At 43.1% G+C, this 15,434-nt stretch overlaps 5 protein-coding genes across 6 annotated transcripts, besides 2 other annotated features; 3 read left to right on the top strand and 2 right to left on the bottom strand.

Moving 5' to 3' along the window:
• Positions 1 to 500: 500 nt before the first annotated feature.
• Positions 501 to 3,017, bottom strand: TSTA_041700 (uncharacterized protein; the record flags this gene model as incomplete). Its single annotated transcript, XM_002484601.1, has 6 exons — positions 501 to 646; positions 717 to 1,989; positions 2,043 to 2,074; positions 2,127 to 2,334; positions 2,383 to 2,645; positions 2,780 to 3,017. 6 exons carry the CDS (start codon positions 3,015 to 3,017, stop codon positions 501 to 503), a joined length of 2,160 nt encoding a protein of 719 aa, XP_002484646.1.
• A 2,129-nt stretch (positions 3,018 to 5,146) lies between these two features.
• Positions 5,147 to 7,284, top strand: TSTA_041690 (uncharacterized protein; the record flags this gene model as incomplete). Its single annotated transcript, XM_002484600.1, has 6 exons — positions 5,147 to 5,215; positions 5,373 to 5,432; positions 5,528 to 5,696; positions 5,894 to 6,371; positions 6,525 to 6,919; positions 6,977 to 7,284. 6 exons carry the CDS (start codon positions 5,147 to 5,149, stop codon positions 7,282 to 7,284), a joined length of 1,479 nt encoding a protein of 492 aa, XP_002484645.1.
• Positions 5,264 to 5,974: a mobile genetic element.
• Positions 5,803 to 7,281: a mobile genetic element.
• Positions 7,285 to 7,636: 352 nt separating the features above from the next.
• TSTA_041680 (cytochrome P450, putative) lies at positions 7,637 to 9,874 on the bottom strand. 2 transcript variants are annotated; one of them, XM_002484598.1, is made up of 3 exons: positions 8,567 to 9,874; positions 8,429 to 8,513; positions 7,637 to 8,366 (listed from the first exon to the last, which is right to left on the bottom strand). In XM_002484598.1, exons 1-3 carry the CDS (start codon positions 9,379 to 9,381, stop codon positions 8,007 to 8,009), a joined length of 1,260 nt encoding a protein of 419 aa, XP_002484643.1. In that variant the 5' UTR covers positions 9,382 to 9,874; the 3' UTR covers positions 7,637 to 8,006. The 2 variants fall into 2 exon arrangements, with proteins under 2 accessions (XP_002484643.1, XP_002484644.1); XM_002484599.1 differs by having other exon boundaries at positions 7,637 to 8,513.
• A 395-nt stretch (positions 9,875 to 10,269) lies between these two features.
• Positions 10,270 to 12,274, top strand: TSTA_041670 (uncharacterized protein). The gene is made up of 11 exons (XM_002484597.1): positions 10,270 to 10,461; positions 10,551 to 10,591; positions 10,652 to 10,737; positions 10,793 to 10,815; positions 10,886 to 11,027; positions 11,098 to 11,120; positions 11,187 to 11,224; positions 11,273 to 11,410; positions 11,464 to 11,716; positions 11,788 to 11,954; positions 12,027 to 12,274. The coding sequence occupies exons 1-11, from the start codon at positions 10,375 to 10,377 to the stop codon at positions 12,064 to 12,066; spliced, it is 1,038 nt and encodes a 345-aa protein (XP_002484642.1). The 5' UTR covers positions 10,270 to 10,374; the 3' UTR covers positions 12,067 to 12,274.
• A 1,740-nt stretch (positions 12,275 to 14,014) lies between these two features.
• TSTA_041660 (uncharacterized protein) lies at positions 14,015 to 15,296 on the top strand (the record flags this gene model as incomplete). Its single annotated transcript, XM_002484596.1, has 6 exons — positions 14,015 to 14,163; positions 14,290 to 14,369; positions 14,427 to 14,605; positions 14,684 to 14,895; positions 14,925 to 15,000; positions 15,099 to 15,296. 6 exons carry the CDS (start codon positions 14,015 to 14,017, stop codon positions 15,294 to 15,296), a joined length of 894 nt encoding a protein of 297 aa, XP_002484641.1.
• Between the last annotated feature and the right edge of the window lie 138 nt (positions 15,297 to 15,434).

Here is a 15,434-nt window from a genome sequence, read left to right as displayed (position 1 = left end):
TCCCTGCAACAGCGCAACTTGGTTGATAGTGAGAAGAACATCTTGGGGATGACAGACGCAAAGGAAGGGCTTCAAATGTTGCTAACAGTAACCGAAATTCATGTAAATACAGATTGTCATTGTATTGTTCGAAGATACGTGTCGCGAAGACAAATAGGCTTGAGCTAGTAACTGCGATGCCATCATGTATATAGACACTACTTATCTGGTAGAGAGAGCTAGGTTTCAGAACCATGACATCTCATACAATGTTTATTAACCAAACTGATTTGGCTCCGACCTCGAGTTGTGGTAGCTCAGCAACCATAGCTAGGCAGGCAGAAGCAGGCCATAAACAAGTGATCTCCTCAGCCAATGGATGATGAATCAAACGTAGCACACCAATCAGGTCTTGGATTTAGATTATTCGAAACTGCCTTGTTCGCTAAAGTTGTGCAAAAGTCGAAATCCCAATCATTCTGCACCCCATAATTAGCCAACGATATCTTTTCACCAGTCTTTCAGGCATGACATACTGTGTTCATTTGGTTGTTATCGTGCGTAGAGTCCAAAATTGTATCAAAGCCATTCACATCAAATTGAGACATGTCTATATTGTAGTTCTCCCAAGATGAAGGAGCGATGTCATGATTGAATAGCGCAGGATCTGTGAATATCACCTCGTCATCAGCCGAGGGATATTGATTTGGTCATAAAAGCCAAGTATCCTCACATACCTATTTGATTCGATAGCGTTGACAGCCCATCATAGCCAAAACCAACGTCGTTTATCGATATCAGACTGATTCTCCTTAATCTCCGGGCCTTCATAAGGATAAATCGCAACATTGCCACAGCTTTTTGCACCTCGCGAGAAGTATCCGTTGATTCGACCCAAATATTATAACAACTTTGCAACGCACTTATGATTTTGGTGAAAATCTCCTTCCCAAGTAGACGTTTAGCAGGCGTTTCGGACAGGTCACAATTCAGATCGACGGATAGAATGGTGCATGCCAGGAAGAAGACATGATTAACCGTTGTTTCGAATTTCCATTGTTCTGTATACAGTCGTCTTCCGATTTGGGACTCTTCGCGGATACTTTCCTGTATGTGCAAGATGTCCAGAGCAGATTCGATGCATGCTTTCCGAGAATAGCGATATCGATCATCTGTTCGTGCTGTGAGTAGATAGTGCTGGTGAAGCATACAGCGGGATTTATAACTAATCAGTGCTAAAAATATACGATTCGCAATCACACCCGTACTATCGGTGAGAGATTTATTTATAGGGCGCATCTTGAGGGGCGCCGGGAGATTCTCGAATTGCTCCTTGATGATTTTATCCAGTTTCAGGATCTCCTTGTAGGAGACAAATTTGTTTGGATAACCGGTAAGGTCGGTGATTATATTTCGGGTTGACAGAAGTCGATTTTTGATGGCTAGGAATCCTATGAGGGTTGGTTCATGATCTGGCCGCGAACGAGGCAAGCTCTCCATACGGGGATCGAGGTCCCCGTCTAGAAGGTTAAGTGGTTCACGTGCATCTGCGAGTGACTCATTCACCATGCGCGGAATACCATATTGATCGGCCGCTGCTGAGTCGAGCATGTACAGAACCGCCCAAATACGACGTCGCATTTCTGCTTGGAATGGTGATAGACACGATGAGTTCGAGGCATCTCGATGGTAGCCCATTCGAACCGCCAACCGGACGATAATGCCTAACAGGAGCCACAGTCCCGTTTGATTGTCTGTAGCTTGTGTATACTCTACCGAAAGATAGCATAACATTGTCTCGATCGTGTACGGCCCACACTTGGTATAATCAGCTAACCGTAGACACTGAACTATCCTCTCCCGAAAGATGTGTATTCGTTGCTCTGCTTGCCGAGTTGCTTCGGCTGAAGCAGAACTTCTTTGATAGACGGAAGCCATGCACATAATCGAGAACAGCAAGCCGACCCACATAATGGATGTTTTTTCGGGACATTTCCAAAATCGATCATACTAAGACGATTGTAAGTAATCCTGACTGCATCACTGCACCTTTCGAATCTTACCTCTTCTAGGAAAGTCGGACCATGAATACACACTTTTGAGGCTATTAGTTCGAAAGATATTGCAAACAAATTCTGGAAACGTACGCAGATATACAGACGTCGTATTAAAAAATGTTGAAACAAGGCCATCGACTTCCTGCTTTCCTGGAATACTGGCTAGGATCTGTTGTTGATCGAGCATTCTAAAGTTTCCCAGAAGAAGAGCCGGACCGGGTGTTGATATTCTACGACTGGTAGGGACTTGTTCGAAAGCCTCTGGATCATTGTCAAAGCAATCTTTTAGCTCGGCAATCTATGACATGGTCAGTGACTAACATTATCATGTCGTGAGATTACGCACTCCATCCAGGACCGCCGTCCAATGTGAGTTCTCAACATAGCTGGTTTCAGTATTTTCAAGGCCGATTCTCCCAAATCTTGGATGCAGTTCGGTCGAGTCATCAGTGACATCAAAGTCAGCTTTACTCTTGCTTTCCTTGCCAGCGAGACTGTTGTTCTGACTCGTCATTGATACTACTAGTTTTTCTAGTTGAGCAATCCTCTTGTGGAGGGCAGTGGATGACGGGTCAATCAGTCTTTTCCCGCTCTGAAGAGGCGTTGAAGCTGGATAAGTGCAGGACAAGGAAAGACCACGACGAGCACATGTCTCACATGGTAGACCACGATCGCATTTTAGCCTGTATTGTACTCTTGTCAAATTGATTCTGATGCGGTACAATAGCTCGGATTTTACATACTTTCGTCGTCGACAAAGATTACAGGACAACTGTGGCTTGTCCCTTCGACGGCTCGTTGGCGGAAGAGCAGATGTAGCTGGCGATGAAGCCATGATATCAACCTATTAAGGATTGGTGCGAATACATAATCACCATCATCGGAACTCAGCATGTAGCCTTCTCCTTCGCGAGTTCCTGGAGATTTGTTGGCCAAAGAGTTGGAGAGGACATTATTTCCGACCACCCGACCATCCGCCATAGACTAATCCTGAAAAGGTATAGCGCCTTATAAGCTGGCCCGAAACTGCGAGTTAGGGCTAGGGTTAGGGCCTGATATTGTCAGATAATCTGGTTTTCAAACGAGGCAGAGAGATCGACGGTTCAATCTTACAGGTCTAAAAGGCACCTTTAAGCATATCTCTGGGCGCCTAGATTTCAACCCAATATTTACCCCTCCTGATAGCTCACAAATCACCCCGCCAAAGGTGTCTATAAAGGACCCGGCTTTAAAGACTTGAAAGACAGACAGAGAACGGAAAAAATAGAATCTTGCTAGTCACTTCTTCTTTTACCATCCTCATAAACAATTATTAAGGATTGGCCTGGAGTTAACCGACCAATCCGACAGATATACAGATCAATCGTCTGCTACCCCTACAGAGATTCTTGATTTGGCATTGCAATACAGTTATACAAATAGCTAACATAATGAAAATGATCAATATGCTTATACCGAAATTTTGTAGAATTGCCATCCATTTCTCCGATTCCTTCATTGCCTGCATGTTCCATTTCGTCATTTCCCAAAAGGCCTGTTACGGGCCAGTCCCGCTTATGAATTACTATAGATTCATTCTCGAGTAGATAACATACATAAGGAAAGGAAGATGTTTCAATCCAGTATCCAGGTAGATTGTTGCTTCACGTACCTAGCAACGCTGCATACTTCCAGCCGGTGACCTAATATTCAAGTATATAGGTACTAGACCATACCTTGGTAAAGATGGTGGTTGTATCTAGCTTGGCTTCCGCGTAGTATACCTAGATCCTAGATATCAAAGTACCATCCCAGGAACAAAGGATCCAGCATGATTTCAGCACTTGACCCATTATTTCGACACTATGGGACATTTTCTATACAGAAATATGCAGGATCGTCGTCTCCCGATAAATGTAGAAACGAGCCGCGAGGCTAATGTGTAACTGTCTAGTAATGCTTCAGTAAAAGTCCAGCTTACTCGCTTTTCATACCAAAACTTGAGTATCCATGACAAGCGGTTTTCGTGTGGGTTCGCTTCTGCACATGTGCACACAAGTAGCTTAGTAACCAATTGGTAAAGTCATATTATTCTGATTGTCTGTCTCTTAGCTCTTTGACCTCGACGCGGTAGATCATCCCTTCGTGTAGCCTGCGTCACGTGAGTGATATCACATGACCAAGCTCTCGACTGCACCCGCACATAGAGCTCCGAAATGAATAAATGAATATGATTATTGACCATATTCATATTCATGACTTATGAATATGATTAAAATGAATATTATTCATATGAATATGGACCATATTCATATTCATATTCATATTCATGAATATTTCCGGGTGGACTATTTTTCCGCGCCGGCAAACAGCCGTGCCCTACATAGATACATATTAACCGCCACAGAATCAGCAAATTTGATGCGAGCTTCTTCAGTTTATCTTATATTAGCCATAAGGGTACTAATCACTCTTAAGTATGGATATAGTACTAGTAGTATGAGGTCCTTTTCTTAAAATAACGAGAATCTTGGCTCAAGGAGAAGATATATATATGAAGTTCTCAAGTTCAATCATTAATTCAGTACATGGCCTATATAATCATGGTGTGTAGTTTAGATAGAGCATTCTAGGAAACGCTTTCTTACTTTGTAAGTGGCAAGTCTACTTGAAATTCTCTAGAATGATTCCTCCACCCATTTGTCACGTATAACACGTATGACTAGCACTATTACATTTCATGTATTCAACTTTAACATAATGTTTACCTTTTTTGTTTACATCATAGCTAGGAATGGATTAGACTAAGTAGCTACGTGACGGATAAAGCTAAATATTGTTTAGTATATAAATTGGGAGAATTAGGCTCTTCCAGATTCCTAATTCTCTTTTCCAAATATCTGTCTCCAAGTATTTCACTTAATATTTCTTCTTGTTCCTTATTTATTACAGAGCTTTGTTTATATCCTCTTCTCATGGCTTTTTCTCATGATTCATCTCCTCGAATAACTCGAAAGAGACCTCGTCGCGATTATAATGCCTTGAATAATGGCATAGTTTCTGACGCTTTTCCATGGCGCGATGAAGCAGATACTCTTGACTCTTCCTCCCCTGAATCTCTACCTTCTGATATGTCTACTCTATCTAATGAGCCTGTGCCTGCACCTCATCAAAACATATCTTCCGACGAACTAAGTTTGGTACTATCTGAATCAGCTTCACAAGGATTGAAGTCTCCTCAACAGAATTCAGACAATTCTTCTCAATTGGACCAAGAGAGTGAGTTCGACGAGACTCCAACGAAAAAAAGAAAGAGATCACGTACTAGCTGGACTGCCGACTATTTTGATGCTATAGGCCTTGAGACTATATGGTGTCCTAAAGGAGGCCGTCACAGAAATGATAGACTTCTTTTGTGTAAGCAATGCAATTGGTTATCAAAGGACTCTACTCGACAGGGTGCTACGACTAATTTAGCTACACACCTTTACAAAGAACACTATATTAAACAGAACACAATTACACCTCCAGCTGGGCCTCTTGATATGTTCATAGAACCAGCTAAGTCTGGACTTAATCCCATGCAGGCTCTTCTTCGCTGGGTGATTGAAACACAGCAGCCTTTTACAGTTGTTGAACATCCTACATGGAAAGAACTCCTTAAGAGTCTAAATGCCAACTGTCCTATTAAAACTGCAGATACTCTTTGAAATTGAGTTCAGAGTGAATATTCGAGTTGGAGGAACCAGTTAAAGCAGGACTTAGCTGATACCTGCCGATCGATTTACTTTCACTTGACATCTGGATGTCAGATAACCAGATATCATTTCTTGCTGTTGTCGGCCATTGGCTCACTCCAGAGTTTAAGCTTTAAGAAGATCTTCTTGAGTTTAAAGAGATTGATGGATTGCACTCTGGCGAAAATCTGTCTACAATTATCAAAAGTGTACTTGAAGTATTTCAAATCGAACATAAGCTTCTAACAATCACCGGAGATAATGCTGGAAACAACCTAACACTCTGCGATTATCTCCATGCAGACCTATTAAAAGATTTTGACAAGGAAGATAGTCCATTCTGTATAAAACCACTTATGCGGTTCCGGGGTCGGAATAGCTTCATTGGATGTCTTGCACATATACTGAATCTTATCTGTAAGGATATTCTGGTATCCTTAAAGACCGGTACAGTCCGTGATGCACATATTATACTTGATGAGATGCCATCACAGAAGGATCATTCACCTGAAACATTGATTTCAACGAAAGGTGCTATTGTTAAGATCCATCTTTTGGCCTTATGGATTAGTAACAGCCCCCAGCGAAGGCAGGCATGGAAGGATATCTCTCCCTGCAAGTAAATCAATTATGATATCGACACTCGCTGGAATTCAACATACAATATGGTCTCTGAAGCTCTTCGACTTTGAAAAGAAGTCACTCAATTTATTTGTGAACATCCAGACATTCGAGAAATGCAACCAACAGATAGTGACTGGTCAACACTAAGACAAATTCAGAAGGTCCTGAAGCCATTCTGGGACCATACCAACTCTGTCTCGAAACATTGCCCAAGCATCACTAAAAGCCTTCCAATATACTGGAGTCTTGATGATATTCTTGACAATATCAAAAATAACGAAGGTGACTTTCAAGAGATTACTAAGGAGGTTCAAAATGCTGTTAAAGGAGGAATCCGGAAAATGGATAAATTCATCAAGAAGATGGATTCCAATATTATCTATTACGTGGCTGCCATTCTTGATCCACGGGTTAAGACCTCCTTCATCCGAGCTCAAATGAGCAAGTCTGATGCAGATGTGATTGTTTCTGATATACGTGAATATCTTAAGAAACAATATCCTGCAAGCCCTATCTCTTCCTCTAGCGCAGAGCGTCCACCAGGTATACCAGGGACATTATGGAAAAAGCTCAAAAAAATCTAGCCTCTGCAATCTGCAGACATAATATCAGACATTGATCGGTACCTAGATTTAAGCCCTGAGATGTGGTCTCATGGTATGATAGAAGATGGGGATCCTGACTGGATATTGAAATGGTGGAAAGCAAATGCCTTTAACTATCCTCTAATGTCGAAAGCTGTACAAGACTATCTTCCTATTCCGTCTGCTGAAGTAGGCGTTAAGAGATTGTTTAGTAACGCACGAGATGTTCTGGGTATTCGGAGACACTGCTTGAATTCTAAGACGTTTAGATGGCTGATGTTCCTTAAGGGACAATATGGTAAAGAACGCCGGGACTCGGCATAAAAATGTTTAGGATTTAGGAAACGGGGTTTTCATCGAATTTTAGTAAGCTTGCTGTTTGTATATAGTTTTTCTGTAAGTAACTATTCAAAATTGATCTTAGGAGCGAGTTCAAGATTCAGCTGCCTCCCTCATCTTTTGTGGATATTCATGAATATTCATATATTCATGAATTTAGTGAATATGAATACGGGTCATATTCATATTCATTTAATTCATATTCATATTATTCATATTCGCAAATATTCATGAATATGAATATTATTCATATTCGTTTCGGAGCTCTACCCGCACATCCAACATTTCGAGTTGAATTTTTTGGAGTGACTATGGAATTGAACAATTCTGGTAAAAGAAAAGCGGATTTATAGCTATGGGGGAGCTTGCATCTGCAGTCATGAAGAGCATCCTATCAATTCCGCGAGTGATCTGGCCTATAGACACAAGCGATGCACTTTGTAGAAAAATAATTGGGAATAGAGTCACTGTGAAAGCATAGGTTGTATGGCTTGTGTTTTGGACTTGTAATAAAGAATATTTCAGGACAAAACATATCAGAGGGTGACATTCCCGCTCCAATGCAAAGGCTATCGTCTTTGTTACACAGACAAGGGAGAATTCCTTGATAATTTCTCGTGTACTTGCAGGGATATTCTTGTGCATAAGTAGCCAAACACCCCCGTCAATTCATCCTCTTCCGATAACCATTTTTCTCGTTAATCAATTTACTGTTTTTCCGATCTGTTTGTTCGGTCCACAATAACTTGCAGTCCCTGGGTATCAGCCCTCGTCATTCCCGCAAAATAATCATGAGCAAGCTCAACATCCCTAGGCGTGGTATTGTGCAACTTAATATGCGGAAACTTTCGGAAAATCGTGGCGAGAATCGTATACATTTCCGCATGGGCCAGGTTAGTGCCCACACATGATCGCGTTCCTTTGCCAAAAGCCAAGATATATTGTTCTAGACGCTCGCTTCCGGGACTTTGATCGTTAATAATCCATCGTTCGGGATTGAAGGTATCTGGGTCCGGGAAGAGAAGGGGGCTTTTAGCGATGAAGAGAGCGGACATGCCGATTGCGGTCTGTTTGATATTTTAAGACACTGTCGATCTACACTATCAACCTAAGACAGTGATCTACTTACGCCAGCGGGAATAACCCAATTTCCGTACTGCATATCTCCGGAAGGGTTAACACGGGGAAGACGAGAGTATGCTCCCACAGCGAGACTACTAATGGTTAATTTCGAGAAGCAGAAAGCAGGAAAGTGGGAAAACCAAACCGAAGACCCTCCTTAACAACTGCCCGTAAATAAGAAAGTTGTTCAAGTTGCTGAAACCCCGGTATATGATCCAGGTCAGGGATTGCTTCCGCCAGCTCCGCTAATAGTTTGCGATGAACCTCAGGATTGGCAAGGATATGATATGTGGTGTGAGTCAAAACAGCACCAGTTGTCTCAAATCCGGCAGCCAGCAATCCGTTTGCCTCCACGGCAAGCCTAGTAAAAGTCTTTTCGCTTGCCGGTAACAAATCAGACTTGGAAAGTCCCCAGACTACAATCGGATATGGCTTTGATTCGATTTGTTTGAGATCTGAGGATAGAAGTATTTTTGTCTGTTCATCCACGTCGGAGAACAAATCTACGACTTCCAGTGCTTTGGGATTTGTCAATGCTGTGAACCAACGAGGCATCGCCATGAAAGCGTCCATCATCCAGGGAAACTGGCGAATGGTGGGAGATAGCTCCCATAGACTCCGCCATGCTGAATAAAAATCCCGACCCCAGTCGGCACGATCCAAGAGATTGAATTGATGGCCAAATATATATTCGGTGATAATATCTACGGTGACGCACCGGTAGGCATAAAACAACGGGATAGTCTCCCCACGCTCCGCGCATGACTTGATACGATCCACAAATCGATCCACGATAGCCTGCACATGACCCGAGAATTTCGCAACGGCCTGTTGGGAGAAGAACGGATTCAGAGCTCCGCGGCGAATGCGATGTAAGTCGGCTGCAATGGTTCCGAACGACGCCTTGGGGTTACCCAGCATGCAGTAAAAGTAGGCGGATTTATCGAGGCGGTTCGACATGTTATACAACTTGTCGTAGTATTCGTGATCCAGGATGTGAACTTCATTTGGGCCAATACGCACAATCGGTCCTATTTCGAAAATTGATTGTCAACACGACCGTCTTTCTTTAGTTTGTCCATTGAGCGATTGCAAAACGTCTTCTTCAGCATTTTTAACAGCAGAAAGCAAATACCATATTTCCGATGCATGCGCTCAATCTCGAAAATGTACTGTCCCTTCAAAATGACATCGTAATAGGCCTCATACCATGTTGTCAGGGCAGCCAGCTTAGGGCCAGGAACCCCTGCCCTGGCCAATGCGTGCAGATACAGCCGATAGATGGCGAGCGACACCAGCCACAGAAAGAGGCTGACAGCCCCGATGAACCAGGGGTTTCTGTCCAATGCCGATGTAATCATTGTCAAGTGTGGTCACACAAAAAACCTCGAAGAATGTGGCACAGAGGACCACGACTCGTGATTGTGGTGTTGATTCTTTGTCTGACAGACTTACCGGGGTCGTAACAGACAGGGATCAAAATCACCCATTCATTCATTTGTCAGGCGATAAGCTACGCTAACGGACGCTAGAAAGCACTTCCCTAGTGCATTGTGGGACTGTTATAGAAACACTTATCATAAATTACTGAATTTGGCATCGCACAGACCTGAGCGGTGTGTACCATGTGATGTATCAAAGACACTTACATTGTTAGCTTGGATAGCGGGGATAGCACACACTTGAAAGCCAACTAAAGCCTTGACTCAATCTATCATTAGGGCCCGCTTCCCGCGGTAACTAGTTCCATCCATTCCGGACAAATAATATCCTCAACTAAGAGGCTGGGCGGGGACGTGGTTGGCTTGAAGGCATTGATAACCAGAGCCTTGTCCCTACTCGTTTCTCATAGGATTTTCTCAACGGTCTTCATATCCATGATATCTTCAAAATTGGGTCTAATAATAAGATATTATTTCCCAGTTCAGTACAAGCTTACTTAGCTAGTTCGTCATGGCTACTGCCTCTAGAGATGCAAGTCATGATCCCGCTGACTCGTCGGAGCGTACACCAGACCACGCATTCATCGAGGCATCAGAGGTAGGGGTTCTACTTATCCGCCTTAGCCCTTATTTGTTCCCAACTACCTGATACATCATACTCACTCTCTGCCATTATGAATCTTCCAGATAGACACCGATGCATCTGAATCGGCATATGGTGATGAGACGTAAGTGTTTTATGGTTAGCTTAACGTTGCTGGGACGGTGTCCTGATAGAGTATGCATAGTGAAAGCTATACGACAAGCCTGAAGTCCAGCATTAGAAACTATAGATATGAGAATGGCCGTCGTTATCATGCATTCCGAGACGAGGGTGAGTTCTGATATTTTAGGCTTTGGGGAGCGTACTGACATTCTTCGTGTACCAGCTTATTTCTTACCAAACGACGAGGTATGTCCCTCTTCATGATCCGTTTAAAGATCTCAAGTAGAGCAGTTAATTAATCGGTTGCAATTGTCAGATTGAAAGCGACCGCCTGGATCTTTTCCATGAAATATTAACCCGTCGATGTGATGGGGAGCTGTATCTGGCTCCCCTCGGCCCTGATCCGCAACGAATTCTGGACTTGGGAACCGGCACTGGCATTTGGGCTATTGATATGGGTAAGTGTGTTCACCATTCTGTCTACAACGCCAAGGCAGGCTTGGACGATAGTTCTAATACTGTAGACAGGAGATAAGTTTCCATCCGCATCGGTGAGATTGAGATACTTTGGCTTGTGACCTGAAATCAAGTACTAACATCGTGGCGGTAAATCAAAGGTCTTGGGAAATGATCTCAGTCCTATTCAACCGACAATGTATGATTCATCCACTCTATTAGCATGACGTCGCTTACCGGCTTGCAGAGTGCCTCCCAATGTACGCTTTGAAGTGGATGATATAGAGAATGATTGGGTATATGGTTCAAAGTTCGACTTTATCCACGGCCGTTACCTTGCAGGCGCCGTCAAGGACTGGCCTAGATTAATGCGACAAGCCTTTAAGTAGGACAAGCTGAACATCTATTTATAGGGCGATAATCGCTAATGTACAACAGATTCACGAAGCCCGGTGGGTGGGTGGAATTCCAAGATTTTGATATGCGATTCTACACCGTGAAGGGAGAGTTTACCCCCGGCTGTCCCTTGGACGAATGGACGAAAATTGTAATCAACGGACTCAAAAAGGTAGGTGTTGAACCGGAGCCTGGACCAAAACTAGAAGGATGGGTGAAAGAGGCTGGATTTACAAACGTCCACCATAAATTGCTCCCTATACCTGTAGGCGTATGGCCGAAGGATAAGAAACTTGTAAGTGTCCCCCTACCCAATTCTTGTCTTCCTTTTCTCTGCTGTTTGCTAACAAATTGCTCTCCGTATAGAAAGAGATTGGTGCATTGGATTACCACCAATTTCTTGAGGGTCTAGAAGGAATATCCATGCACATCTTCACAGCTTCAGAAGGATGGAAACCTGAAGAAGTCCAGCTTTTCCTCATGGGGCTGAGGAAAGATCTCAAAAATCCACGACTTCAAGCACAGCACAATTTGTGAGTCGAATTCCTCTGCATAAAATGATTGATCGTAGAGATATCGCAGTGTCGCTAACTTGAAGAGAAAAGCCACGTCGTGTACGCCCAAAAGCCTCTAGATGCGGAGTGATGGATGCATTAACGAGTTTTATATACATATGGCTGACATCTGATATCAGTTGGCATGGGATGGACATTTAGAGAGGAAAAGTGATTTAGAATATATTAATTTGTAACTATGGACTAGGCGCATAACATTTTCGAGATTGGTCTTTTTGCGTATGGAGTCTACCTACCTAGATAGGCAAGACACTGCAGAATTAGGGCAGGATCTCACCAAACCCCAATCACTTGTATACAACTTGCCAGTTCTACAACCGCATCAATTGGCCTGGCATATGCAGTAGAAATCAAAAACCGTGAAGTTGTATCATTTTCACGTCTTCTCCTCAAGTCATCTTTGCACTGTATCTCTACGCTTGAATTGTTGAGTATATGGTATGGATTCGCACGACTCAGTCGACCATCACGCTGATAGAGAGGACGTACTAGTTTACCAAATATCCCCATTGTCTTACTTCGAAGGTGATAGAAAAAAATGATATATTTCAAAATTATTCGTACGACAGACATTTCCAACACCATCTGACTTCACCGGAACATTAAGTGTTTTTGTATTCCAAGGTTTCTTTCACTTCGCTATTGATATCCATAGATGCTTTCGTTCCCGAGGACACCTGCTAGGCTTGCTAAAAGGTACCCAGGTAGTTAGGTATCTACGTGTGGCTGGGACAACGTTGGAAGTATATTATCCGAATATGGTATCATTTTTGGACAAAGGAGAACTTTGAGACCCTAGTTCATTTTGTCTTAGCATTTCCAGTCTATAGACTATCACTGTTGCTTAAGAAGAAAATATGGCTCCAATGCCCAGCTACTGCTTGAAAAGGTGTGGCCGTATTACACACTCATTGAGTGCTTTGTGTCAAGTCAAGAGACAAACTAGGCAGCAAGATCTATTTCTCACAGCCACATTGTAATTTCTATCAGAACTTGAAGCCCATAGTAAATCAAATTTCTTCCTCTTGTTACACATTTGAGCGCCCATGCCTCTACATTAGCGGATTACTGTGGATGTCAGCCCCTCAACGAGACTGATTTGGATACTCAACGACTTCTTTAGCAAGTTTTGGCATCACTTGAATCATCAAGAATAGAAAAGTTCCGGCTTATGAAAGGAGATATTTTCTTAGTCAAGCAGCTAATTTCGTTACTTTGAGTCAAATTATGCGCCCCAAAAGTCGCAATGACTTCCATATCGCGATTATCTGTGCTCTCGCGCTTGAAGGAGATGCTGTCAAAACGCTATTCGATGGAACGTATGGACCGATAAGCAAAGTCTGGCAAGCGACACGGAGATAATAATGCCCATGCTATCGGTCGGATTGGTCAACACAATGTTATGTTATTTGCCGGGGATGGGGAAAAGAAGTGCGGCATCAGTCACAGCTAATCTAAGAGTTAGTTATTGCTCTATACAACTCACCCTGTTGGTTGGCATCTGTGAAGGTGTCCCTTTCCCTTCATTATCCGGAGGAACTGAGATTATACTGGGCAATATTATCACTAGTGATAGTGCCATTGAATTTGCTTTTGGTAGGCAATGCCCTAACGGGTTCCGGCGCAAAAGCGATGTGAAAAATACACTTGGGCAACCCAGTCAAGAAATCCTTGGGCTTTTCTTGCCGGACTGCATGGTCGCTATATTCAAAGGGAACTACAGATACGGGTATACAGCACCTCCAGGCCTTACAGGAGGACCCAGTAGCATTGTGGAAATACCCAGGTGCTCAGCATGATTTTCTTTTTGAAGCTTCTTTATCACCACAAGCACTATATGCGGGATCCAAATACCACGTTTATTTTGTTTCGGACGAAATACTGTATGTGATGATGCATTGAAAAAGGACTGTCATAGCTTAGGGTGTGCTGGGAAGCTGATAAAACGTACTTGACACGATACAGGAACTCCCAATCCCACAATCCACATTAGGAAAATAGCATCAGCTAATACAATTATGAAATCAGGAGAGCACCGTGATAGAATAGCCAAAAGAGAAAGAGTTATAGGGTTTGAGATGGAGGGTGCCGGAATCTGGGACAACATGACATGCATCATCATTGAAGGCGTATGTAATTACACAGACAGTCATAAGAATAAACAGTGGTAAAACTATGCTGCTGCAGCTGCCACTAATGCGTTCCTGGAATACCGGCTTCCTACAAGTAAAGAAGGTTTGCAATGTGGTCTAGCCAGTGCTAATAGTGCTAATTTTCGGGCTACAGAGCAAAGTGATCAGTACGTTGAGGAGATCACGCCAGAGGAGCACGAAAGGAAATTTTCCACCCGAGCTTGTAATTCGGTCAGCAGAGGTCCGTCATTTTACTTGCACGTCTGATCTATCGTATCCTCTTACAACTGATTCTAAGAGGCACTTACTGCTGTTCTCAAGGCGAACTTTCGAAACTACGGACCTGCTGCCGATACGATAGACAAAGGACCAGGCTGTTGCAATGTCTATGGTTTTCACACTAGAGGAAACTCAGAACAACTTTTGACCAACTTGCAAGACAACTTGCCCAGGGTCCACACAATCAGCAATTCAATGGTATGTCATGCGCTGGGTAAAAAGATGGAAAGAGGGATTCACTAGGGCAGGCTGACATTCCATTTTTCTTCCTTGTAGTCCGGCTTGTGGCGCTGTCTTTCAGCGTATCCTCGTCGTAACGGACGGAAATCAGGACCCTGCAAAGCCTCGACACGTTTGGATGCATACTCCGAGACACCTGATTCCATGTCTTCTACCAGAGAGCAGTTAAAAAGGCTTCTATCCCCATACTTCCCGAGACCGGAAACAGAGCAAGAAAACATGGATGAATCATTTCTTTGTTCAGAAATGTGAGGATTATATCAAAACCTCTCGGCAGTTGGTCCAAAAGCTATGATGTAATATTGAAGCCTGGACATGGTATTATAACGATCACCCTCGAGAACAAAGAAGGGGTTGGTGCTATGTTGAGAATGTGAGCCGAGCTACTATCTTTCGTTGCACTGCGAGATGTATTTCCTAAGTGAAGTGATAACTAAGAGCAGAAATACAGAATGACACTGTGATCGTCGAACCCTACCAAGAAAAGGATCTTGGATTGTTTGTAAGACCTATTGGATTAGAGGGCGATGTGTTGAGGTGGGAGACTGAACCAAAATTTTCATGGGCACAAGGGCCCAGCGACTATTCTGGGAATATCGGTATTCGGAACTTCAGCTTCGAATTCAGGAAAGACCTGCAAATACTCTGATTAGTGTATCTCAGTCCCTTTTTGTTACCACTGAAATTACCGGCCTCACAGAATGAACTTCGCCTTCGACAACATTATCTGCATCCTTGACAGATTCGAGCAATATTTCTACAATATCTTCTCTCAGTATTACTGCAT

This window comes from Talaromyces stipitatus, genomic scaffold, assembly GCF_000003125.1.
Source record: "Talaromyces stipitatus ATCC 10500 scf_1105507295515 genomic scaffold, whole genome shotgun sequence".
Classification (NCBI taxonomy): Eukaryota; Fungi; Ascomycota; class Eurotiomycetes; order Eurotiales; family Trichocomaceae; genus Talaromyces; species Talaromyces stipitatus.
The sequence above is the reverse complement of the archived record's forward strand: the minus strand, read 5'-3'. Positions and strand labels throughout refer to the sequence as shown.